General features: G+C 43.4%; 1 protein-coding gene across 2 annotated transcripts in view; it reads left to right on the top strand.

Annotated features, from left to right (window-relative positions):
- Positions 1 to 1,588: 1,588 nt before the first annotated feature.
- LOC132782273 (tubulin-specific chaperone cofactor E-like protein) overlaps positions 1,589 to 24,858 on the top strand; it is a 154,653-nt gene continuing 131,383 nt past the window's right edge. The window contains exons 1-5 of one of the 2 annotated variants that reach the window (XM_060786936.2): positions 1,589 to 1,805; positions 16,035 to 16,144; positions 16,934 to 17,083; positions 18,141 to 18,280; positions 22,079 to 22,260. In XM_060786936.2, the coding sequence (XP_060642919.2) occupies positions 16,951 to 17,083; positions 18,141 to 18,280; positions 22,079 to 22,260 (455 nt within the window). In that variant the 5' untranslated portion in view covers positions 1,589 to 1,805; positions 16,035 to 16,144; positions 16,934 to 16,950. The remainder of the gene's footprint in view (positions 1,806 to 16,034; positions 16,145 to 16,933; positions 17,084 to 18,140; positions 18,281 to 22,078; positions 22,261 to 24,858) is intronic. The other variant, XM_060786934.2, reaches the window with a different exon arrangement.

The following is a 24,858-nucleotide window of genomic DNA, read 5'->3' as shown; positions in this document are numbered from 1 at the left end:
CATTAGAAAATGTTGACCACCTCTCCACCAAAGTCAACTTTGACGCCGAAATACAACACTGCCTGAGCTCTGCAAGTGCAGCATTTTCCCGAATGAAGCAAGAGTGTTTGAGGACCGGGACATCCGTAGGGATACCAAGGTACTTGTCTATAAAGCTATTGTCCTCCCAACCGTGCTATATGCCTGCGAAACGTGGACTGTCTACAGACGTCACATGCAACTCCTGGAACGATTCCATCAGCGCTGCCTCCAGAAAATCCTGCAAATCTCCTGGGAAGACAAGCGGACAAACGTCAGTGTGCCGGAAGAAGCAAAGACCACCAGCATTGAAGCGATGGTCCTCCGCCATCAACTCCACTGGGCCGGCCACATTGTCCGGATGCCTGACCACCGTCTCCCAAAGCTGTTGCTCTACTCCGAACTTAAGAACGGAAAACGGAATGTTGGTGGAAAGGAAAAGAGATTTAAAGATGAGCTCAAAGCCAACCTTAAAATCTCTGGCATAGACACTGAGAACTGGGAAGCCCTGGCCCTTGAGCGCTCCAGTTGGAGGTCAGCTGTGACCAGCAGTGCTGTAGAATTCGAGGAGGCACGAGTGGAGGGTGAAAGAGAGAAACGTGCCAGGAGGAAGGTGTGTCAAGCCAACCCCGACTGGGACCACCCTCCACCTGGAAACGAATGCCCACACTGCGGAAGAAGATGCAGAGCAAGAATAGGGCTCCACAGCCACATGCGGACCCACAAGGAAACCCATAATGGAAGACCATCTTACTCGTCCAACGAGGGCTCGCCTAAGAAGATATTAAATTATATTATTAGCATAGCAAATAGTGATAATAACACTTCCTCTCACTTCTTATTGTCTCAACCCTGTTTGTAAATACGGATATTTGTAACTGGGGTACTGTATTGTCGTGACTGCAACTCCCATCATCCACAATCAGCAGAGCCCAGAGAGGAGATAGGGGTTTAGGCGATCCCTCGTTGGACAAGTAAGATGGTCTTACATGATTGGTTTCCTTGTAGGTTCGTAGGTGGCTGTGGAGCCTATTATTGACCCACATCTTCTCCCACAGTGAGGACATTGGTTTCCAGGTGGAAGGCGGTCCCGGTCGGGGTTGGCTTGACGCGCCTTCCTCCTGGCACGTTTCTCTCTTTCGCCCTCCACTCGTGCCTCCTCGAATTCTGCAGCACTGCTGGTCACAGCTGACCTCCAGCTGGAGTGCTCAAGGGCCAGGGCTTCCCAGTTCTCAGTGTCTAGAGGAGATAATGACAGTAATAACCATTCTATTTCTTATCTAGTATCTAAAAAAGTATCTAAAGAAGCCAATACGATGGGACAAACACTCAGAAAATATGTTTCAACTGGGAGAAATATAAGCCAGGCCTCTAAATTAGGCCCTTTGACCTCCAACAGCTGTTTTGCTTACAAGGAAAAACAAGAGGGCAACTGAGAAACGCGCGCGCATGCGCAGAAATGCGGCGCGCGCTCCCCCTCCCCCCCAACGGTTACAGTTAGAGCGCCAGTTCAGAGCCTGCCCTAAGCCACGCCCCTTTCTTTCCCCGTCTCCCCGGCAACCCACGAGCGAGGGCGGGGCTTGAGGCCTTCCAAGCCACGCCTCTCCCCTTCTCGCCATAGTAACCCGTCGGTTTTTTTTTTTGAAATTCCTGCTGTGTTTCTTTCACGTGACCTTCCTAGAGGGAAGTCACGTGATGTTTGGCTCTCTGCTGGTTCTCTTTGGCTTCTTCTTCTTCCAGGACTAGTGACGGCTTCCGGGTCAGTCCAGGACGGGGAGCCCAAAGCGGTGAGGAAAAGGGAGGCAAGGAAGGAGCCGGGGAGGGGGAAAGGTGTTGATTTGGGCCGGAGGGAAGGAGTATTGGGTGGGTAGGCCGGGCCTAGGTGCCTTCAGAGGGCCTCTTTCCAAGGGGAGGCCTTTGGAAGATGGAGAACCTCCATCCCCAGAACAAGTTGGAGACTCTCCTCTAAAAAGGCCTCTCACTCTCTGCCTTCAAGCTGGCAAACACGAATGACTTGGGGAAGGCATGGGCCAACTTTGTCCCTCCCTTCAGGTGTTTTGGACTTCAACTCCCACAATTCCTAACAGCCAGTGTTGCCCCATGCCATTGGCACTTTCAATTAGAAATGTATATCCCAGTGTTGGTATTAGAGTGTTCCCTCGCTACTTCGTGGTTCGCTTTTTGCGGACTCGCAGTTTCGCGGGTTTTTGCCTCCTGGCAATGATGGAGTGTGGAAGGTGGTTTCACCCTCCCCCTCGGAAGAGAGGCAGCCAATCGGAAACTTCAGCTAGTCCAACGGGTGGCAGCCAGATAACTAACTGGGGCGGCATACAGGGAGAATACCACTCGCTTGCTATGCCAGCTCACCTGGCTGCCGGTCCAACTCTGAGCACAATTCAAAGTGCTGGTTATGACCTATAAAGCTCTATATGGTTCTGGCCCAGCTTACTTGTCCGAACGCATCTGTCTCTATGTTCCACCTCGTAATCTAAGATCATCCGAGGAGGCCCTGCTCATGCTCCCGTCAACAGCGCAAATGCGCTTGGCGGGGATGAGAGACAGGGCCTTCTCGGCTGTGGCCCCCCGCCTATGGAAGACTCTCCTAAATGAGGTAATATCCGCTCCCTCCCTCCTGGCTTTTAGGAAAAAATTAAAAACATGGTTTTGGGACCAGGCCTTTGGTGAGGGTGAGGAAAAGGAAGGGAAGGAAGGAACTGGGGAGGGAAAAAGTCGTTGATTTGGGTCGGAGGGAAGGAGTATTGGGTGGGTAGGCCAGGCCTAGCTGCCTTCAGAGCTGGCCTCGGCCTCTTTCCAAGGGGAGGCCTTTGAAAGATGGAGAGCCTCCATCCCCAGAACAAGTTGGAGTCTTTCCTCCAAAAAGGCCTCTCACTCTCTGCCTCCAAGCTGGCAAACACGAATGGCTTGGGGCAGGCAAGGGCCAACTTCGGCCCTCACTCCAGGTGTTTTGGACTTCAACTCCCACAATTCCTAACAGCCAGTGTTGCCCCATGCCATTTGCACTTTCAATAAGAAATTGGGAAGTAATGCTACCCCTCTATTCTGTTTTGGTTAGACCACATCTGGAATATTGTGTCCAGCTCTGGGCACCACAATTCAAGAGAGATATTGACAAGCTGGAATGTGTCCAGAGGAGGGCGACTAAAATGATCAAGGGTCTGGAGAACAAGCCCTATGAGGAGCGGCTTAAGGAGCTGGGCATGTTTAGCCTGAAGAAGAGAAAGCTGAGAGGGGATATGATAGCCATGTATAAATATGTGAGAGAAAGTCACAGGGAGGAGGGAGCAAGCTTGTTTTCTGCTGCCCTGGAGACTAGGACACGGAACAATGGCTTCAAACTACAAGAGAGGAGATTCCATCTGAACATGAGGAAGAACTTCCTGACTGTGAGAGCCGTTCAGCAGTGGAACTCTCTGCCCCAGAGTGTGGTGGAGGCTCCTTCTTTGGAAGCTTTTAAACAGAGGCTGGATGGCCATCTGTCAGGGGTGATTTGAATGCAATATTCCTGCATCTTGGCAGGGGGTTGGACTGGATGGCCCATGAGGTCTCTTCCAACTCTTTGATTCTATGATTCTATGTATATCCCAGTGTTGGTATTAGAGAGTTCCCTCACTACTTTGCTGTTCGTTTTTTGCGGACTCGCTGTTTCGCAGGTTTTTGCCTCCTGGCAATGATGGAGTGTGGAAGAAGGTTTAATCTTCCTCCTTGGATGAGAGGCAGGCCATTGTTAAAAAGAGAGAGAGAGGACTCATTGATGAGCCTGGAACCCCAAGTTTCGACGGTGAACAGGGGAGCATTTGCCCAATTAAAGTCCATCTAAGACCCTAAAATCTTCTGGGGAGGCCCTTCTCTCGGTCCCGCCTTCTTCACACACTCAGTTGGCGGGAACAAGGGACAGGGCCTTCTCAGTGGTGGCCCCTTGGCTATGGAACACCCTCCCTAGGGATATCGCAGGCGCGATTGGTGGGGATGAGAGAGAGGGCCTTTTCGATGGTGGCCCCTCGACTCTGGAACTCACTCCCTAAAGACATCAGACAGGCCCAACCTTGGCAGTCTTTAGGAGGAGCTTGAAGACGTGGTTGTTCCAGTGTGCCTTCCCAGAATAATGATCTCATAGCACTTTGTCCTCCAAAGCACTTTACATTTTTTTAGGTCTGCTCGTATGCCCTTCCACAAACGCCACTATCACCTTTTCGTCCATGTCCCAGCATTATTTCCATTTTAACTTTACATTTGGCCTTCCCACTGTTTTTAATTGTTGTATATTAATTTAATTGTTGTATATTTTATTATCTATGTTTTTATTTTAATTGCTTGTACTGTTGTTGTTTTGCTTTATTGTTGTATTCGGGCTCGGCCTCATGTAAGCCACACCGAGTCCCTTGGGGAGATGGTAGCAGGGTACAAATAAAGTGTTATTATTATTATTATTATTATTATTATTATATCAGATCGGCCCCTACCCTCCTAACATTTTTTTAAAAAAGTTAATGCCTGGCTTTTTGAGCAAGCTTTCCCAAATTCAGTGTAGCAGACAAGCTCTGATCTTTGGAACAACTGGACAGTGCGACTGGGTTAATGATTTTAGTAATGAGACGCTGTGGATTTATATTTTTATCAGTTTTATTTTATCAAATGTTATTTATGCTAAATGTTTTAATTGTTCTTTGTTTTGTAGGCATCGAATTCTGCCATTTGTAAACCGCCCTGAGTCATCTTCGGGCTGAGAAAGGCGGTATATAAATAAGGTTAATTAATAAATAATTGTGCGCCAAGTCTGACTTGGCCACGGTAATCCACGCTCTGGTTGCATCCCATATAGACTACTGCAATGCACTCTACGTGGGGTTGCCTTTGAAAACTGTTCGGAAGCTTCAGATGGTTCAGCGGGCAGCAGCCAGGTTACTAATGGGAGCAGCACTCAGGGAGCATACAACTCCGCTCTTGCACCAGCTCCACTGACTCCCAATTTGCTACCAGGCACAATTCAAAGTGCTGGCTTTAGCGTATAAAGCCCTAAACAGTTCCGGCTCAACTTACCTATCCGAACATGTATATATATAGCATCCCTACTTCATGGATTTTCACTTTTTGCGGGTGGTCCTGGAATGTAACATCCATGTTAAGTGAGGGAATACTGTATTATTACTAGCTTGGGTAGCATCAATGCCCTGGGTTATTTGAAAAAAAGGCATTGTTTGTTTTTGGAGGTTCGGTAATAGTAATAATTTATTTGTTTACGATATTTCTACCCTGCCTTTCTCGAACCCGAAGGGGACTCAAGGCGGCTTTACAACATAGGCAGCTCTTTGATACCATTAAAACAATGTAAAAATTATAATAAACATTAAAAACAGAATTATAAAATGTGTACATTAAAACCTTTTAAAACGTATAAAAAAGGAAATGCAAAGATACAGAATGGAGGGCAATGCCTGGCTCGAGAGCAGTACGTGTGAAAAAGATCTTGAAGTCCTCATAGACAACAAGTTAAACATGAGCCCACAATGTCATGCAGTGGCAAAAAAGCCAATGGGATTTTGGCCTGCATAAATAGGAGTATAGTGTCTAGATCCAGGGAAGTCATGCTACGCCTCTTTCTGCCTTGGTTAGACCACACTTGGAATTACACTGTTTCCAATTCTGGGCACCATCATTGAAGGGAGATGTTAACAAGCTTGAGTGTGTCCAGAGGGGAGTGGCTAAAACAATCAAGGGTCTGGAGAACAAGTCCTATGAAGTGCTGGACATGTTTAGCCTGAAGAAGAGAAGGCTGAGAGGAAACATGATGGCTATTTATAAATATGCGAGGGAAAGTCATAGGGAGGAGGGAGCAAACTTGTTTTCTGCTGCCCTGGAGACTAGGATGCAGAGACTAGGATGCAGATGCAGGAAAGGAGATTCCACCTGAACATTAGGAAGAACTTCCTGGCTGTGAGAGCTGTTCAGCAGTGGAACTCTCTGCCGCAGAGTGTGGTGAAGGCTCCATTGGAGGCTTTTAAACAGAGGCTGGATGGCCATCTTTCGGGGGTGCTTTGAATGCGATTTTCTTGCTTCTTGACGGGGTTGGACTGGATGGCCTACCAGGTCTCTTCCAACTCTATGATTCTGTGAAAACCATTATCTTCACTATTAACCGCGTTGTCCAAAAACATTGTCTAAGCCATTCCAGTATTCAATTTCACATAGTTCCGTGTATCTATTGCACTAGGTTCCCAAAGGCTTGTTCAAACAGCCAGGTTTTCACTTTTCTGTGGAAGGTCAGGAGGGAAGGGGTGATCTAATATCCCTAGGGAGGGAGTTCCACAGCCAAGGGGCCACCACTGAGAAGGCCCTGTCTCTCGTCCCTGCCAGTCGTGCCTGCGAAGAAGGTGGGACCAAGAGCAGGGCCTCCCCAGATGATCTTAAACTCCTAGATGGTTCATAGGGAGAGACACATTCGGACAGGTAAGCTGGACCAGAACCATTTAGAGCAGGGGTCCTCAAACTTAGGCCCAGGGGGCGGATGCGGCCCTCTGAGGTCATATACCCTCGATCTGAGTCAAGCTAACTCTGAAATGACTTTAAAGCACACAACAACAACAATCCTATCTCATCAGCCAAAAGCAGGCCCACACTTCCCATTGAAATACTAATACGTTTATATTTGTTAAAATTGTTCATTTTAATTATTGTATTGTTTTTAACTGTTTTTGCACTACAAATAAGATATGTGCAGTGTGCATAGGAATTCATTCATGCTTTTTTCAAATTATAATCTGGCCCTCCAACTGCTTGAGGGACTGTGACCTGGCCCTCTGTTTAAAAAGTTTGAGAACCCCTGGTTTAGAGCTTTATAGGCTAAAGCCAGCACTTTGAATTTTGCTCGGTAGCGAACCGGCAGCCAGTGGAATGCCTGGCTTTTGCCCATTCGACCATTTGAAGCTTCCAAACAGTCTTCAAAGCCAACCCCATGTAGAGTGCAATGTAGTAGTCTATACGGGATGTAACCAGAGTGTGGACTACCATGGCCAAGATTTATTTATATCCTACCCCTTCTCCCCGGAGGGCTTGGAACAGAACAAACAAAAACAATAAATAATATAACACAGACAATAATCACATATCAATTAATAAAAACAAAATAGCACAATAATGTAAACATAGATTACTGCAACACGCTCTACGTGGGGTTGCCTTTGAAGACTGTTCAGGCAAGGCATTTCTTGATGGTTTGGCCTGGCTCTTCCATGTTCAGGAAGTATTTATCTCTGAATACTAAAGACACAACGGCCCTTGAGAAGAGTAAGTTGTGGCTTTCGAATGCCGCCTATAACGTCCTAGACTCTAGAGGCATCTGCATGTTCCCTGAACCTTGGACTAGATGAAGGGTTATGTCAAGAAGGTTATCTCTTAAGAATATAAATAAAAATTAAACTGTATGGGTGGATAAATCAACTTGATATTTTGGTGAACGGTGCTCCTATATCATGTTAGTAATTGCCTTATACATTAGAGAAATAATCTGGGTTAGAATAGGTTGTTTGGTCATAGTCCAAAGGCAAGTTGAAGATATTTTTTTCCAGCCAAAACTAGCTTTTATTCAAGTGTATAGATTTCACACAGCGTCTATTCTGGATATGACCTCAAAGGCCATAGAACACTCTTGATAGACAATATTACGTTCTTCTCTTCTCTGTTCACATGAACAGGGCGACTGGTTTTCACAATGCAACAAAACATATGTTGGTAGTGCTTTGAATGGATATTCCTTCATGCAAAATGGAGTTGAAGTAGATGGCCTGGTGGTATCTTCCAATTCTATGACATGGCACTATTTATGTAGACTGGGGGTGAGTCCTCCAGATGTTTTGGAGTTGTATGTTCCCTCAATAATAGCTGACATAGTTAATAGTATTGGTTCACAAAAGTAAGTAAGTCACTAAGAACCCTATTTTTATAGAGAAAAGACCAAATTATGGTTGCTGACCAAAAATAATCTTCTAGCTGAGGTGTAGCAACTTCCAAAACAACTAATCCTATAACTATAATGAATGATGGCCTAAATCAAAACAATAGAGGTCAGTTCTTGTGGCATTAATCACTTAACAAACAGGTTAGACTATAGTCATCACTTGCATAGCTATCATCACAATTCCAGCCCAGATCCAGTAGAGTATGTTTGTCATGAGGTGCCTCTATACTTAGAATGGAACATGGAAGGAGCAGCATGGAGCTCCCATTTCCTAAAAGTGAAAATATAATTTATTTATTATTGCGGTTGCCTTTGAAGACTGTTCGGAAACTTCAATTAGTCCAGCGGGAGGCAGCCAGATTGCTCACTGGAACGTCATACAGGGAGCATACCACCCCCCTGTTATATCAGCTCCACTGGCTGCCGATCCAGTTCCGAGCACAATTCAAAGTGCTGGTTTTGACCTACAAAACCCTATACGGTTCCGGCCCAGCGTATCTGTCTGAACGCATCTCCCTTTACGTCCCATCGGAGTCTGAGATCCTCTGGGGAGGCCCTGCTCTCGACCCCACCTCTGTCACAAGTGAGATTGGCGGGGACGAGGAGCAGGGCCTTCTCAGTGGTGGCCCCTCACCTATAGAATTCACTCCCCGTGGAGATCAGATCAGCAACATCCCTCCTTTCCTTCAGAAAGAAATTAAAAACATGGATGTGGGACCAGGCGTTTGGGCAATCTGGCAGATGAATAATAAGGGACTGTGACGATGGATAGGAACTGGACAAGGTGGAACGAAATATGAACTCTGAGTGGCGAACGCTGAGATTGGCTATTGATTGTGTGATATATTGTTGTTTTAATTGTTTTTTAATTGTTGACCGTTTAATTGCTGGTTTTATATGTTATTGTATTTGTGCAGGCACCAAAATGTGCCTTTTTGTAAGCCGCCCTGAGTCCCCCCTCAGGGGTTGAGAAGGGTGGGGTAGAAGTATACGAAATAAATAAATAAAAATTTATTTATTTACGGTATTTCTATGCTGCCTTTCTCAGCCTGAAGGCAACTCAAGGCAGCTTACAAATTGGCAGCAATTCGATGCCACAACAGTCATAAAACGCAATAATCTCGGATATTGTGAGAAGTTAGGAAGACTGAAGATACTATCTGATCTTGGAACTAGGCTTGCTTAATACTTGGGATGACGAACTACCAAGAAAACTATGGGTGCTACAGACTATATTCTGGAGGGAGCAATAGCAAACTACCTTTGAGTATTTCTTGACTAAGAAAATACTGCAAAATTGTTATGGCTGCTGTAGCCTTCAGGTGACTTCAAGATACATATTTATTTATTTATTTATTTATTTACTTTATTTATATACCGCTTTTCTCAGCCCTCAGGCGACTCAAAGCGGTGAACAACACTGATACAAAACATCACGAGACAAGTATAGGGCAATTAAAAACAATTGTAACATAAATCATTAAACATCAGTATAACAATCATTAGCGCCTCAACAGTAAAATCAGAATCCAGTCTCATCATCCATTATTCCGTATTCCTATGTTCAATTACACTGTTTAATCAAATGCTTGTACACACATGCATTGTGATAGGTTACTCTCAGGTATGATTGGTGCTAACAAGAAGGCTGGTCTTTTCTCTTGTTGCATTATTCTAAGGCTCTGTTTAGTTCAGGGGCTCCCAACCTGTTCCGTCTTCCAGGAGCTAGGTTTGCATTGCCCCATAGTTGCATGAAATACCATCCTTTTGCACTTTCCCCAGGGTTGCTACAGTCTCAGCAGCACCCTGAAAGTTAAGCATTAACAGGGGCTTAAAGCCAGCCTGCAAAGCCTTTTGCTGTTACTGGTTTAAAAAAGTATCTTTTGGTCTAGAGACCACCCTTTTTCCTGGGGATGAGATCTCAATTTTGGAGAAGCTCTCCTGCCTGCTTCAGTTTAGAAGAAAGCCTCAGATGTGCTGGTGGTCAAGCTAGGCAGCTCGGACAGGCCATCGTGAGTACTTACCCCCTTGCCTTTGAAACTGGTGTTGAGCTCAGATAGGGGAAGACCTGCTCTTTCTATAGATAGCAGCTCAGCGCTGGGGAAGAGAATATCTCAGGATTTCTCTGCCATTGGGAGAGACTCTATTATTTCATCCCCAAACTAACCTTGAGCTAAGATAGGGAAAGACCTGTTCTTTCTAAAGATAGCAGCTCAGGGTTAGGGTAAAGAATCCCAGGATTTTTCTATCGTTGGGGGAAGTCAACTCAGCAGCTGAAGAAAGAAGGAAGGAACATCTATATAATTTCACAAGTTGACTGTTTGTGTTTGTAACTGCAACAATTGTGCCAAGTCTGTCAAGGACTTTGAGAAATAAATGTACTGTTTGATGTTCAAATCTGGAGTGGCCTTAGTTACTAAGAATCCTAAGCTTCTAAGTAAGGCACCCGCAGTTCACCTGGATAAAGAGAGAAGCACATTTTAGTTTTAACTTTATAGAGTCTGAGTGTGACGGCACACAACCTCTTTTTGAGCAGGGACCACTCCCCAATATTACTACCAAAAGGGTTACAAACCAGCTTCTGGCCAACTTTAGATTCAGTATGGTTATTTGGGGTGCTGATTCAGAAAGTTGCCTTGGATAGACCACATCAGCTCTAGTTTTTGATACAGAATATATGCCATCCAGTAGTTACCATCTACTCACCTGCAGAAAACCATATTTAATAAGCTTCGGCACTATAAGAGGGTTTTGCAAGACTAGTCACTTCTGCTGCAACAGTGTAGTAATGGTGGGGCCGCAGACCATATTTTTGTTCTTGTGGACCATTGGTGGTCTATGGACCACAGGTTGGGAACCACTGGCCTAGTCCAATGCTCTGTTTCACAGTGAGCATTCTATCACCTCTTCCTCATAGCTGGTATTTAAAGACATATTTTCTCTATTTTACTAGAGACTGTAACTAAATACAGTGCTTTGTATATGGAGGGTCTGACTTCATTTCTTAGATTTCCATTCTAAAACAGCAACCAAACAGCAAAGCATGTGCAAAGTCCTAGGCTCAGTCCCTGGTGTCTCCAGAGAAAAGAGATAGTTGATAACGAAGACCTTATATTAAACCCTTTTCACACTACTATTCAAGTGCTGTGATTCCATTTCAGTCATCGTGCCTTCACCCAGTACAATCTCTGGGGTTTTTCTTTTCCTGTGTCAGAAGTAAGAAACTGCAAGTCGCTTCTGGTGTGAGAAAATTGGCCGTCTGCAAGGACATTGCCCAGGGGACGCTTGGATGTTTTACCATCCTGTAGGAGGCTTCTCTCATGTCCTTGCATGGGAAGCTGGAGCTGACAGACGGGAGCTCATCCCGCTCCCAGATTTGAACTGCCGACCTTTCGGTCAGCAGTCCTGCCGGCACAAGGGTTTAACCCATTACGTCACCAGGGGCTCCTTATCTCTGGGGCTGTCATTTAGGGGGAATTATTAAAAGTCCTTGGCTAGACAGCTCTAGCACCCCAGCAAATAACCAATTTCACCATCCTATAGGATGTAGCCATGGCAGTTATAATCGAATCATAGTTTGGGCTATATTCCCAGTAAGAGCTCTAAATGTTAGTGTGTATTAGCACAGACAATACTGGCAAAAATATAAATCAATAGTCTGACTCAATATCAGCCAGCATGACCTGTGCTGGCCTTCATAGCAGTCACTGGTGAGCAGAGTTTCTCAAGCATACTTTGAACTTTGATTGCTTTTGTAATCAAAAACTGGATAAATCAATGCATTTTCCTTTCTCTCTCTCTTGCATAGCAGTAATTTACACTCCTTTACCCTGGATAAATGTTATGAGGATGCAGGCTTTTTCAGTTCCAGACTTGCAGAGCTCATACGCATATGGCCAAGGTGACCTTGTCTCTTTTTTATTTTTTGCTTAATGGAGCAGGTTAAATAAATCAGGGAACCAGCAATCTCCCAGCAGTTAGTGCTGGACTCTGTTTTAGGTTTTTGTCTCCCTCTTGATGTTTCTATACTGCTCTGGCTTCCCTTCTGGATTATAGAATTTCAATCTTTTTTATATATATTTAGTATTCTTGATTAAAGGTCTGTACTACATTAGTATTGATAGAAGTTTCACTATCCACAGAACATGCGGTAGGTTCATATCTCATTCATCTTCTCAACAGCACAAATTTCCATTTTTTAATTTGAAAACGTAAGGTGAGACTCGGGCCTAGTTCTGATCAATACTTTTATGCGAGACCTCCCGGGACTACCTATCAGGCCTATTTGAATTTTATGGTGGAAGAAGGGACAGATATAATATATTGCCAAAACTGACTAGATTTTTCTGTTCCATAATGTGTTCAATAATCCTTTGCTGGAATGATAGCCTCTATAAACCTAACTTTTCAATTATAGGTGGGTAATATATTTATTATTATTTGATACACAACAAGATTGGTACACAGTAAACAAGATCACTATGCTAGTTGTTGTATTGGATCACACGTCGGACACTTTGCAAGTGTCTAGGACTGTGTGATGTATCATAGAATAATGTGTGCAGATCTGAGTAGAATGGCCTTTTGCAGCTAACAGGTGGTAAGTTCGTCAGCGCTTATTGTTTTTAAGTGCAGGCCAAGGTCTTTAGGCACTGCACCCAGTGTGCTGATCACCACTGGGACCAGCTTGACTGGCTTGTGCCAGAGTCTTCGCAGTTCGATCTTTACATCCTCATATCGTGTCAGCTTTTCCAGTTGTTCCTCTTCAATCCTGCTGTCACCTGGGATTGCAACATCGACAATCCACACCTTGTTTTGTTCCATGATCATGAGGTCAGGAGTATTGTGCTCCAAAACTCTGTCAGTCTGAAGTCCCAAAGTAGTTTGACGTGCTCATTTTCCATAACTTTTTCAGGCTTGTGATCCCACCAGTTCTTTGTCACAGGCAGATGGTATTTGTGACACAAGTTCCAATGGGTCATATGAGCAACAGTATTATGCCTCTGTTTGTAGTCCGTCTGTGCAATCTTCTTGCATCAGCTGAGGATGTGATCTGTTGTTTCGTCTGGTTACTTGTAGAGTCTGCACTTGGGATTTGTCATCGAATTTCCGGTTCTGGCTTTGATGACATTGGTTCTAATGGCTTGTTTCTGGGCTGCAAGAATCAGGCCCTCTGTCTCCTTTTTCAAAGTTCCATTTCTGAGCCACATGCATATTTTTTTCTTTGTCCATTTTGCTCTCAGTGTTTCCCAGGAAGTGTCCATGGAGAACCTTCTTTGGCCAGTTTTCTGTTCTTCTGCATTGTATTTTTACAGTATTCACTCTTTGTCTTTTGCACTTTAAGCAGTTTTCTACTGTTGACTTCCATCAATGTTGGCTCTTGACCATCTTTCCCATAATCTGCCAGTGCATGTTTCTCTTCTTCTACCATTTGTTTCACTTGCAGAAGCCCTCTGCCTCCTGATTTTCTGGGCAGGTAAAGTCTGTCAACATCACTACGCAGGTGTCATAAGTAGTGGATTGTCATCAGTTTTCTTGTTTTTTTTGTCCAGATCATCCAGCTCTGCTTGCTTCCAGTTCACAATTCTGATTACAGGGATGACCCAGGTGTTGAGAGTCTTGATCATATTTCTGCCATTCAATTTGCTCTTCAAAACCTTCATGACTCTTTGGACATATTTTTTGGTGACCACATTTTTCACATACCCATGCTTGATACTGTAGCATGCCCAGATATTTATAGGCTTCAGACTGATTGCATTTTATGGTTTGACTGTTTTGCATCTCTATGCCCTTGCTGTGAGTTGTTGTTGTTGTCGTTGTTGTTGTTATTATTAGGTTCTTTGTTTAAAGAAAGGGTTTCACACATGAGTAATATGAGAAAGGCAGGCAGCAGTTTGGAAACTCTTTTCCATATTGATTGTAAATTTGGAAACTCTTTTCCATATTGATTGCAAGTTTGGAAACTCTTTTCCATATGACAGCCTTCCAAATAAATGTCTGTCTTATTTCCCAATTTCTGCTTCTCAAATTACGTTGGTTTTGAGTTTGACCTAAGTTTTCTGCTCTTTGGAGGAAAAAGTGCAGTCAGCAGCAGGATTTGTTGTCATTTTGAGGTTTTCAGATAAAATTATGTCAGTCAGCCAGGGTGATCGATGCGATATGCCTTCCTTCATCTCTGCAGCAGCAACTGACGGTCGACCTGTAGAACCCTTTCATGTTGAATAATACTGTCATGAAATGTCTTTGACCTTTATTTTTCAAGTGGACCGAAGTCCATTCTTCCTGTGTGTTTGTATAAGTATAAAACGGGGCCCCTGCATGTTACCTTCTTTCTGATGAAAAGTCTGATTTTGGGAACACTTTTTGGAAGTTCTGTGTATCATGGCCAGATTTCGGAGACAGGGTATTGTGCTTGAGCATCAGTCATCATCGTTGTGTATACTGTTCCTATAAGGAGCAGAAGTTCTGGGAAATCCATTGCACTAGTGACATATTCGACATTAGAATTATTTTCAAACATGGAGAGTGTTGTTCTTTGTATGATGACCATCATTTCTAGAACGTTTTTGCGCTCAAAGAGAATCAAGTTTGCAGACAACACCGAATTGGGAGGGAGAGCCAATACTCCAGAAGACAGGAGCAGAATTCAAAAAGATCTTAACAGATTAGAGAGATGATTGTCCCAAAATAACACAATGAAGTTCAAAAAAGACAAATGCAAGATATTCCACTTAGGAGTAATGCAAAGATACAGAATGGGGAATGCCTGGTTTGATACAGTAAATGTGAAAAAGATTGTGGAGTCCTTGTGGACAGCAAGTTAAACAAGAGCTAACAATGTCGTGTGGCAGCAAAAAAAGCCAATGGGATTTTGGCCTGCATAAATAATGATACGCTGACGATGTTGCTTTTATTGCTTTTGTGATGTCTTATACTGTTTAATGTTTTTTATCTATTATGTTTTATATATGCTGATTTGTTGGAAACCGCCTTGAGTTGCCGATTGGCTGAGAAAGGCGGTATACAAATACAGTAAATAAATAAATAAATAAATAAATAAATAGTATAGTGCCTAGATTCAGGGAAATCATGCTACCCCTCTATTCAGCCTTGGTCAGACTACATCTGGAATCACACAGTGTCTAATTCTAGGCACCACAATTGAAGGGAGATGTTGACTCTAAGCTGGAATGTGTCCAGAGGAGGGTGACGTAAAATGATCAAAGGTCTGGAGAACAAGCCATATGAGGAGCGGCTTAAAGAGCTGGGCACATTTAGCCTGCAGAAGAGAAAGCAGAGAGGAGACATGATGAGGGCCATGGATGAAGTTGTGAGAAGAAGTCATAGGGAGGAGGGATCAGGCTTGTTTTCTGCTGCCCTGGAGGCTAGGATGCAATGGAACAATGGCTTCAAACTACAAGAAAGGAGATTCCACCTGAACATTAGAAAGAACTTCCTAACTGTGAGAGCTGTTCAGCAGTGGAATTCTCTCTCTGCCCCGGAGTGTGGTGGAAGCTCCTTTGGAGGCTTTTAAGCAGAGGCTGGATGGCCATCTGTCGGGGGTGCTTTGAATGCGATTTTCCTGCTTCTTGGCAGAATGGGGATGGACTGGATGTCCCACAAAGTCTCTTCCAACTCAGTGTTTGTATAATTCTATAGGACAATCTCCCGTCTCCTGTCTATTCATCCAAATTGCCTTTAGGAAGCCCATAAACAAGGCATAAAGCGATCGCCATTCCTTGCTGGTTTGTCATCTCTATTACAACTGGTGGGTGGTGTTATACTACCTCTGAACATTTAATTTATCCATGTTGGCAAGCAGTCATTAATAGACTTCTCCTTCTCCATAAATTGGTTTGATCTCCCTCTTTGAACTCTTGAAGCTGGTGGACAGAGCTGTTTCTTATGTTCCTCTGGCCATATTTGAATCAACATATTGTATCCAACTGACCTGGGTCTGAGCCACCAAATCTGGCCTTAGTTTTTTCAGAAGTCAAAGCTAAACCTTGTTGCTAAAGGTCTCTCTTTCTTCCCATTGCAGCAAGTTACATGGATGTGTGATGTTTCTCCTCTGAAAAAATGAAGAGCTGGCTGAACAGATTCTGCTAAGCGCCACATCTGTTAACCTATGGAGAGCTGATGCTGAAACCAGTAAGTAAATTAATTCCATACGGGAGCAGAGAGGGACCAAAATAGACATTTAGAGGAAGCAAAGGCAAACTGGATGGCATATGTTCTGTATCAGAAACTAGAGCTGATGTGGTCTATCCAATGCAATTTTCTGAATCAGCACCCCAAATAACCAAACCGAATCTAAAGTTGACCAAAAACTGATTCGTAACCCTTTTGGTACGAATGTTGGAGAGTGGTCCCTGGTGGAGTGGTCCCTGGTTAATGTGGTCCCTGGTCAGAGTGGTCCTTGGTCAATGTGGTCCTTGGTCAATGTGGTCCTGGGTCAAAATGGTCTCTGATCAATGTGGTCCCTGGTCTGAATGGTCCCTGGTCAAAGTGGTCCTTGGTCAATGTGCTCCCTGGTCAGAGTGGTCCCTGGTCAGCATGGTCCCTGGTGGAGTGGTCCCTTGTCAGAGTGGTCCCTGGTCAATGTGGTCCCTGGTCAATGTGGTCCCTGGTCAGAGTGGTCCCTGGTCAAAAAAGGTTGGGAACCACTGGTGTATATATACACATACACATGCAAACACATTCATATCCATCTTGAAGCTCAATATCTCAACACATCAATTACCAATTAGCACATTATGTGTACCATACATAACAAGCGTTTCTGTGGACCTCCGTTCATAGCATCCTTTCTGTGTTTTGTTTCTCACAGCTCAGACATGGGAATAGTCTTGACTTACAGGAATAAATGTTCTTTTCTGTGTAGGAATAGTTTTGCTGGTGGAAGGAGCAAATTGTTTTCTCTCCTCTTCTTGAACCTAGACTTTCAAGAAGGGACCATGGACCAGCCTGCTGGGAGAAGCTTCATGCAAGTTCTGTGTGAGAAATACAGCCCCGAAAACTTCCCGTACCGACGTGGTCCTGGGATGGGCGTCCATGTCCCAGCGACCCCTCAGGGATCACCTATGAAAGGTACAGGTTCTGATTGTGTATTATCTGAGAAAGAACTTGGGTTGTCGTCTCTGATGTGCTGAAGAATCTGTTTGAAGAGTGGGAATAAAACTGATATCCCCTTCCCTGTTCTTTCTCCGGTTATGTAGAAGGGAAAGGGCAGAATGGATAAACTTTTCGCTTGCTTTTGGCATGTAGAACAGCTTCACCCCTACCTCAAACATGCCCATGTACACACACACACACACAAAGTGTCATTTTAAATCCTTGTCAGGTTGATTTGTATCACAGCCATCCCCAAAGGGGGAAAAATACAGGGAAACTATTTGGGTGGAAATGACAGTAACCAAGTTTGACAGAAAAGAGCAGAAATAAGTTGAGTCAGTCAAGGACAAAGTGCATCATATGCCACTCAAAATTAACTGCAGCGGAGTCACCTTAACAGAAACTTTCAGGCTGCTCCATTAATAACTCCAAGGAATGATGAAAAGAGCATCTCAGCAGTGGATCTGGTTACATCCTTTTAAAAAAAAGGTGTATCATGAATAGATTTTGTGTAAACTCAGTTGGAAATTCCAGTTGCTGAACTTGCCTCTTTGCAAAATAGTATGTTTTAAGTAAAAGCTGAAGTCTAACGTGTTCACACATGAGGCCTCCCATTAACTTTCAGGTTACTATGGAACATACTAAAGTGTTTTACTGGATGCTTCTGTCTTTTTACTTTCTCCCCTGCTTCTCTCTCTTTTCTACTACTTTTTACAAAACTCACATAGAGAAGATGACACCACTGACCATAACTTTGTGTAGGACCCATTGCAGGTCGTGAGCCATCTGTTGAAGGACGATGAATTCAGTGATTTTGCGGTAGTTTTAAACCTTTACTATGTCTGTCTATGATCTGAAGAATGGCTGAGTCTTTGTAACATGAATGAGCAGACAAACCAAACGAGCCCACGAGGCCCACGTATGAATTGTTTGCTATAGTTTGGCCTGATTTAATTTTCTCAAACACCCAGGAGATCCTTTACAAGGGTTGCCACACAACGTGGTGCACTGCTGTTCCTGGTTTTCTTTCCAGATCGCCTCAACCTCCCCAGCGTGCTGGTTTTGAACAGCTGCGGAATAACATGTGCCGGGGATGAAAACGAGATTGCTGCCTTCTGTGCTCATGTGTCCGAACTTGATCTCTCTGACAATAAACTGGAAGATTGGCACGAGGTACGGGAGCTGTGCAGTTATCGTTCAAAGTCACATTTGTCAAACTCAAGGCCCATGAGCCAAATCTGGCCTTTCATGTTGTTTTATATGGCCTTCCAGACATCATGACTAGAACTGATGGTACTTGTGAAAGAGTAACATCTGGAACAGGAGTCCTCAAACTTTTTAAACAGAGGGCCAGGTCGCAGTCCCTCAAATCATTGGAAGGCCGGATTATAATTTGAAAAAAAAACATGAATGCATTCCTATGCACACTATACATATCTTATTTGTAGTGCAAAAAAACACTTTAAAACAATACAATAATTAAAATGAAGAACTGTTTTAACAAATATAAACTTATTGGTATTTTATTTATTTATTTATTTGCGACATTTATTTATTTGCGAAGGGAACTCAGGGTGAGAAGGGCAGCAAGATAAATATACATACAATATATTATATTGCTTACAATATATATTATATTATATATTATATTGCTTACAAATATACATACAATATATTATATTGCTTACAGCTTACAAGATAAATACACATACAATATCTTACATTAGCATAGCACAATATCAGTATTATATATTACTATATTGTACTATACCATTATATTGTAATACTAGCTGTCCCCTGCCAGGCGTTGCTGTGGCCCAGTCTGGTGATCTGGAAAACAAAGTAATGAGAAAGTGTTGGTTTCTAATATATGTAATTTCTTTATGTTGGTATGTTCTTTTCTGTTGGTTATAAAGGTTCTGTGTGGGAAGTTTGGCCCCATTCTATCATCGTTGGGGTCCAGAATGCTCTTTTGTTGTAGGTAAACTATACATTCTAGTAACTACAACTCACAAATGTCAGCGTCTATTTCCCCCAAACTCTGTGTTCATATTTGGGCATATGGAAAGTTTGTGCCAAGTTTGGTCCAGATCCGTTATTGTTTGTGTCCACAGCGCTCTCTGGATGTAGGTGAACTACAACTCCCAGGTGTTAGCTGGCCCTGATTGATTCTTGTCTGGAATTCCCCTGCTTTTTCGGAGTTGCTCCATATTTACTGTCCTGATTTTAGAGTTTTTTAATTGGTAGCCAGATTTTACATTGTGGTCAGTGCTCCTTAGTTTTATGCAATTTGGGTTCCCAGATTTTTTTGTCAGAAATATTAAAAATTAGCTAGGTATTTTTAATTATGAAATTTGTGAGTCAACCGCTGAAAGGGTTAAATGGATGCAATGACTCAGCAAAAGCTGGGAGATGGTAGCGGGGTATAAGAACAATAAATAAATAAATAAATAAAATTCTATATAAGTAGGTGTGCCTGTAGCTTAGTAGCCCTCAGTCTGAGGTAGCTCTCAGTCTGTGAGAGGTCTCTGTGGGAGAAGGGCCTCAGTATGAGAAGGCCTCCATGTTAGTTTGCCTCAGTATGTGAGAGGTGTCAGTCTGAGAGAGCCCTCAGTGTGAGAAAGGCCTCAGTATGAGAAGGCCTGATGTGAGGAGCTTCAGTGAGAGAAGCCCCAGATTGAAGGCCTTGTGTGTGAAGGCTGCTGTGTGTATAAAAGCTACTGTGTGAATTGTACAGCAGAGTAACTTAGCAGCAGCAGCGTGACCCAGCACCAGTAGCCCAAAGTGATAAAAAGAACAAAAACACAGAGAACAATGTTATTCCACAGGTATATAAACCTTACTTGCCTAATTTCCAACAGACCTCACACCTTATTGAAAGTCTAATTCCACTGTTCAGTCCCCTTTGAGCTCTTCCCCCACAAATGTACCTTTTCTCATTGCTATCTCATCCAATGTTTTATCATTTTATATTGTGCATTTGGCCCACCCACAGTGTGTTATTTTCCGTTGTATTATTTTGTACTGTTTATTTTATTTGATTGGTTTGCTTATTTTATTGTGATGTTATTTTGTTGTTTATATTTTATGTTGCTGTAATGTATCGCTGGGCTTGGCCTCATGTAAGCCGCTCCGAGTCCCCTTTGGGGAGATGATGGCGGGGTATAAATAAAGTTTATTGTTGTTGTTGTTGTTGTTGTTGTTGTTGTTGTTGCTGTAGCCGGGGGAGGGGGGCTTGAGGGGCTTCAGCCCCCCCCCCCCCCCCCCCCGAAATTTTTATGGTGGTTTGCGAAAAGGACTTACTGGTGCATTATTTAAACTGTTATGTTTATTCATATCATGATCTAATCACCCTACTCAATATATCCCATATGCAAGGGGGTATTGGGGTAATGATACAAAAGGTTTGCTAGGCTAGACCCTCTTTCCCTCAGACTCAGCCCCCCCGAAACCCCCCCTGAAAAAATTCAGCCCCCCCCCCCCTCAAACGAAATCCTGGCTACGGGCCTGGCTGTTGCTTTTATGTATTTATGTATTTATTTATTTACTTATTTACAGTTTTTATATTCCACCCTTCTCACCCCGCAGGGGACTCAGGGCGGATTACAGTGTACACATATATGGCAAACATTCAGTGCCAATTTTGACATACAACATATACAGACATAGACAGAGGCTATTTAACTTTTTCTGGCTGCCAAGGGAGCTGTCGCTTTCAACATCCATCTGCGACACTGATGAAGTACTTCTGCATTCCCCGCATGCTTTTTTGCTGAAGTGCTTGCTGGAGTCTTTTTATGGCCTCATAAATTAGTTAATTTAGCCTCCCCACACTTTAAGGTGGTACCTAATTTTCCTACTTGACAGATGCAACTGTCTTTCAGGTTGCAAAGGTCGACAACAGGCTACATAATTGGTTGGAAACCCACTCCAACCCGGGCTGGCTTCGAACTCATGACCTTTTGATCAGAGTGATCTTAATGCAGCTGACACTCAGCCAGCTGTGCCACAATTTGAAACACAACAAGATGAGTCCACAGCAGACACACTGCTGTCTGTTGAATTGGATCACACATTGGACACTTCCCAAGTGTCTAGGACTGTGTGATGTATCGGCGAATAATGCGTGCAGATCCCAGTAAGGTGGCCTTCTGCAGCTGGTAATTTTGTCAGCACCGATTGTGTTTAAGTGCAGGCCAAGGTCTTTAGGCACTGCACCCAGTGTGCTGAATGTGGTACCACTGGGACCACATTTACTGGTTTGTGCCAGTGTCTGTGCAATTATTGTTGTTGTTGTTGTTGTTTCTATATCCCATTGGGAACACCAGCCATGGATTGAGTCAAATTGTAATCTTGTTCACACTGTTCTTTGTGTCAGATCTACATGTGCTCAGTTTTGCAGAAATCTCTGCTCACATATTTACATCACTGACATTTTCCAAAACATATGAGGCTTTGGTTTTGCAGGTGGGAGTTGTGAGTAGAGGCCATAAGAGATGGGCCATCAACCGAAGTCTGCAGCCTTTTCTTGCACACAGCCGTTAACATTTTATGGAACGTGGTGCTTGTAAGATTGCAGAAAAGATGTCTGGCCGTAGGTAAAAAAAAGCCCTTTGAAAAACGTTGGTTGCTTTTAGATTTCTTTTTCTTTAGCTACCATACAGGTGGCTTTTATGAAGCCTGCCAACTATTTGCTTTTTTCCCATTTCCTTATCAAGTCTTTTTTTAAAGGTGTAATTAAATGAACCATTGAGATGAACAAGCAATTAGCCAATCACTCTAAATCAACAAATAGCAGCGGTATGAATTACAGATGACTATCTCATGCACTATTGGGAGCCGTATTATTCTTTGGCTGAATGAGCTGCTCTGGAAAGCTTGGGTGAAATCTCTCTTAGATGACAGAATATGATTTGAGATCCGGTTACTGTGCCTGATGGCTTGTCTCCCTCCCTTCCTTTTCCCTCTTAGGTCAGTAAAATCGTGTCCAACGTCCCTCACTTGGCGTTTCTCAACCTGAGCTCAAACCCGCTGAACTTGTCGGTTTTGGAGAGAGGATGCGCCGGCTCATTCTCCGGCGTCCGGAAACTTGTGCTCAACAACAGCAAAGCATCCTGGGAAACAGTCCATACGATACTACAAGAATTGCCAGAGTAAGCCAAGGGGGAGTGGGGTAGGAATAAAGATGGCCTCCCTTTCTGCACAAAGGGAGATGTTGATAAGTTGGAATGTGCAACTAAAATGATCAAGGGTCTGGAGAACAAGCCCTGTGAGGAGTGGCTTAAAGAGCTGGGCATATTTATCCTCAAGAAGAGAAGGCTGACAGACATGATAGCCATGTATAAGTATGTGAGAGGAAGTCATAGGGAAGAGGGAGCAATCTTGTTTTCTGCTGCCCTGGAGACTGGGACACAGAGCAGTGGCTTCAAACTACAGGAAAGGAGATTCCGTCTGAACATTAGGAAGAACTTCCTGACTGAAAGCTGTTTGGCAGTGGAACTCTCTGTCCCGCAGTGTGGTGGAGGCTCCTTCTTTGGAAGCTTTTAAAAAGAGGCTGGATGGCCATCTGTCGGGGATGCTTTAAATGCAATTTTCCTACTTCTTGGCAGAATGGGGTTGGACTAGATGGCCCATGAGGTCTCTTTCAACTCTGTAATTCTATGATTCTAAATCAAAACATTGCCTGGTACAAAAAACTAACTGACTCCGGACCGAGAAGTCCTGTGTTCAAGGCATTCTCTCCTGACGTTTCGCCTGCATCTATTGCAAGCATCCTCAGAGGTAGTGAGGTCTGTTGGAACTAGGAAAATTGGGTTTATATATCTGTGGAATGACCAGGGTGGGACAAAGAACTCTTGTCTGCTGAAGCTAGGTGTGAATGACCACCTTGGTCATTCCACAGATATATAAACCCAATTTTCCTAGTTCCAACAGACCTCACTACCTCTGAGGATGCTTGCCATAGATGCAGGCGAAACGTCAGGAGAGAATGCCTCTAGAACATGGCCATACAGCCCGAAAAAACCTACCGCAACCCAGTGATTCCATCCATGAAAACCTTCGACAATACACTTGACAATAGTTTTCTTTGTCCGAGGATTCAGAAATAGGAGGTCCCACCTGCAATCTCTTAAGTGGTACTCTTAAAAGATTGCAATAAGGTCACCTTGATGCATGTAGAGTCCGGCTTGCTTTTTAAAGAATGTAGATATCAGTTGGGTAACATAATTTCAGGGGTCAACTCTGAACTCGGGAATTCATTGTATGCAAAGCTTGGTGTTCCCATCTTCTAAATCAATGTACATTTGACCGTCAAGTTGACAGTTGATGCCGGTATGCAATCCCTCTGTGGCGTTCCTCCATTAACAAGGTCAGATAAATCGCTAATGGACTGGCTTTGGAATGAGATGAAATGGAGGGCAGGGGTGGGAAGCTGGCCGACAAATTCCAGTTAAAGAGCTCCCTGCACTTTCCATCAGAGGACAGACATTGGCTCTACGGTTCTTCTGGGTCAGACCAGAGGAAAAAAGCTATCTCATACTGTTATTACCAGAAAATTGGTAGCATGTGGACACCTTCCTCTTTGGGGCTATAACTCCCACAGTTCCTCTAGCCAGCATGGGCATTGGCCATCCTGACTGGGAATTCTGGGAGTTATAAATTGAAGAAGTAACTTTCCCAAGCTCTGATTCTGGAGGTCTCTTTCTATAACTTTTTTACTTTGCGTGCTATTTATTTATTTACCCAAAAGCGGCTTGGAGTGGTTCACAAATTGGCAGCAATTTGATGCCTCAACAATTATAACATGTAAAAACAATCAAGAAATCCTGTTAATAATAATAATTATTATTATATTTATTTATTTATTTACTTATTTACTTTATTTGTATACCGCTCTTCTCAGCCCTAAGGCGACTCAGAGCGGTTAACAACAATAATTCAGTATACACAATAGGAAATCATTGGACATTTAAAAACAGTAGCATAGCAATTAATTAGACACCAATACATCAATATAACAAATCCATCACATCTCATCAATAAAATCAGAATCCAATTTCATTATCCATTATTCCGTGTTCCAATAGTCAATTACACTCAATTATACTGCTTGATTGAATGCCTGTTTGAACATCCAGGTCTTCACTCTCCTCCGGAATGCCAATAGGGAGGAAGCCAATCTGATATCTGTAGGAAGGGCGTTCCACAGCCGAGGGTCCACCACTGAGAAGGCCCTGTCTCTCGTCCCCGCCAGGCGTACTTGTGAACTACTTTGTTTTAATACCCCGCCAACCTTCTTCCCTAGAGGACTCGGGGCAGCTTACAAGGGACTCGCCCAAGATTACAATTAAAACACATATGTAAAACACTTTAACCAATTAAAACATCAGATAAAACAAATAACAACACAATAGAAAGCAATATAAAAACAATACGGCTGAAAGAAACATAGCTGAGGTACAGATTCAATGAAAACAATAACATATGATATAAAAATATATAAAAACCATACAAAGCCTTAAAACATTATCGTGAGCGTCTCCATGTCAAATCATTATTTCATTGCGTTATCAAGTAGTTCCATAATTCCGTTTAGCTATGCCGTATTTGGGTTTTCACCTTTTTTCGAAAAGTCAGGAGGGAGGGAGCCAATCTTATATCTCTAAGCAGGGCGTTCCACAGTTGAGGGGCCACCACTGAGAAGGCCCTGTCTCTCGTCCCCGCCAGACGCATTTGTGAAGAAAGTGGGA

This window comes from Anolis sagrei, chromosome 7 (assembly GCF_037176765.1).
Source record: "Anolis sagrei isolate rAnoSag1 chromosome 7, rAnoSag1.mat, whole genome shotgun sequence".
Classification (NCBI taxonomy): Eukaryota; Metazoa; Chordata; class Lepidosauria; order Squamata; family Dactyloidae; genus Anolis; species Anolis sagrei.
The sequence above is the reverse complement of the archived record's forward strand: the minus strand, read 5'-3'. Positions and strand labels throughout refer to the sequence as shown.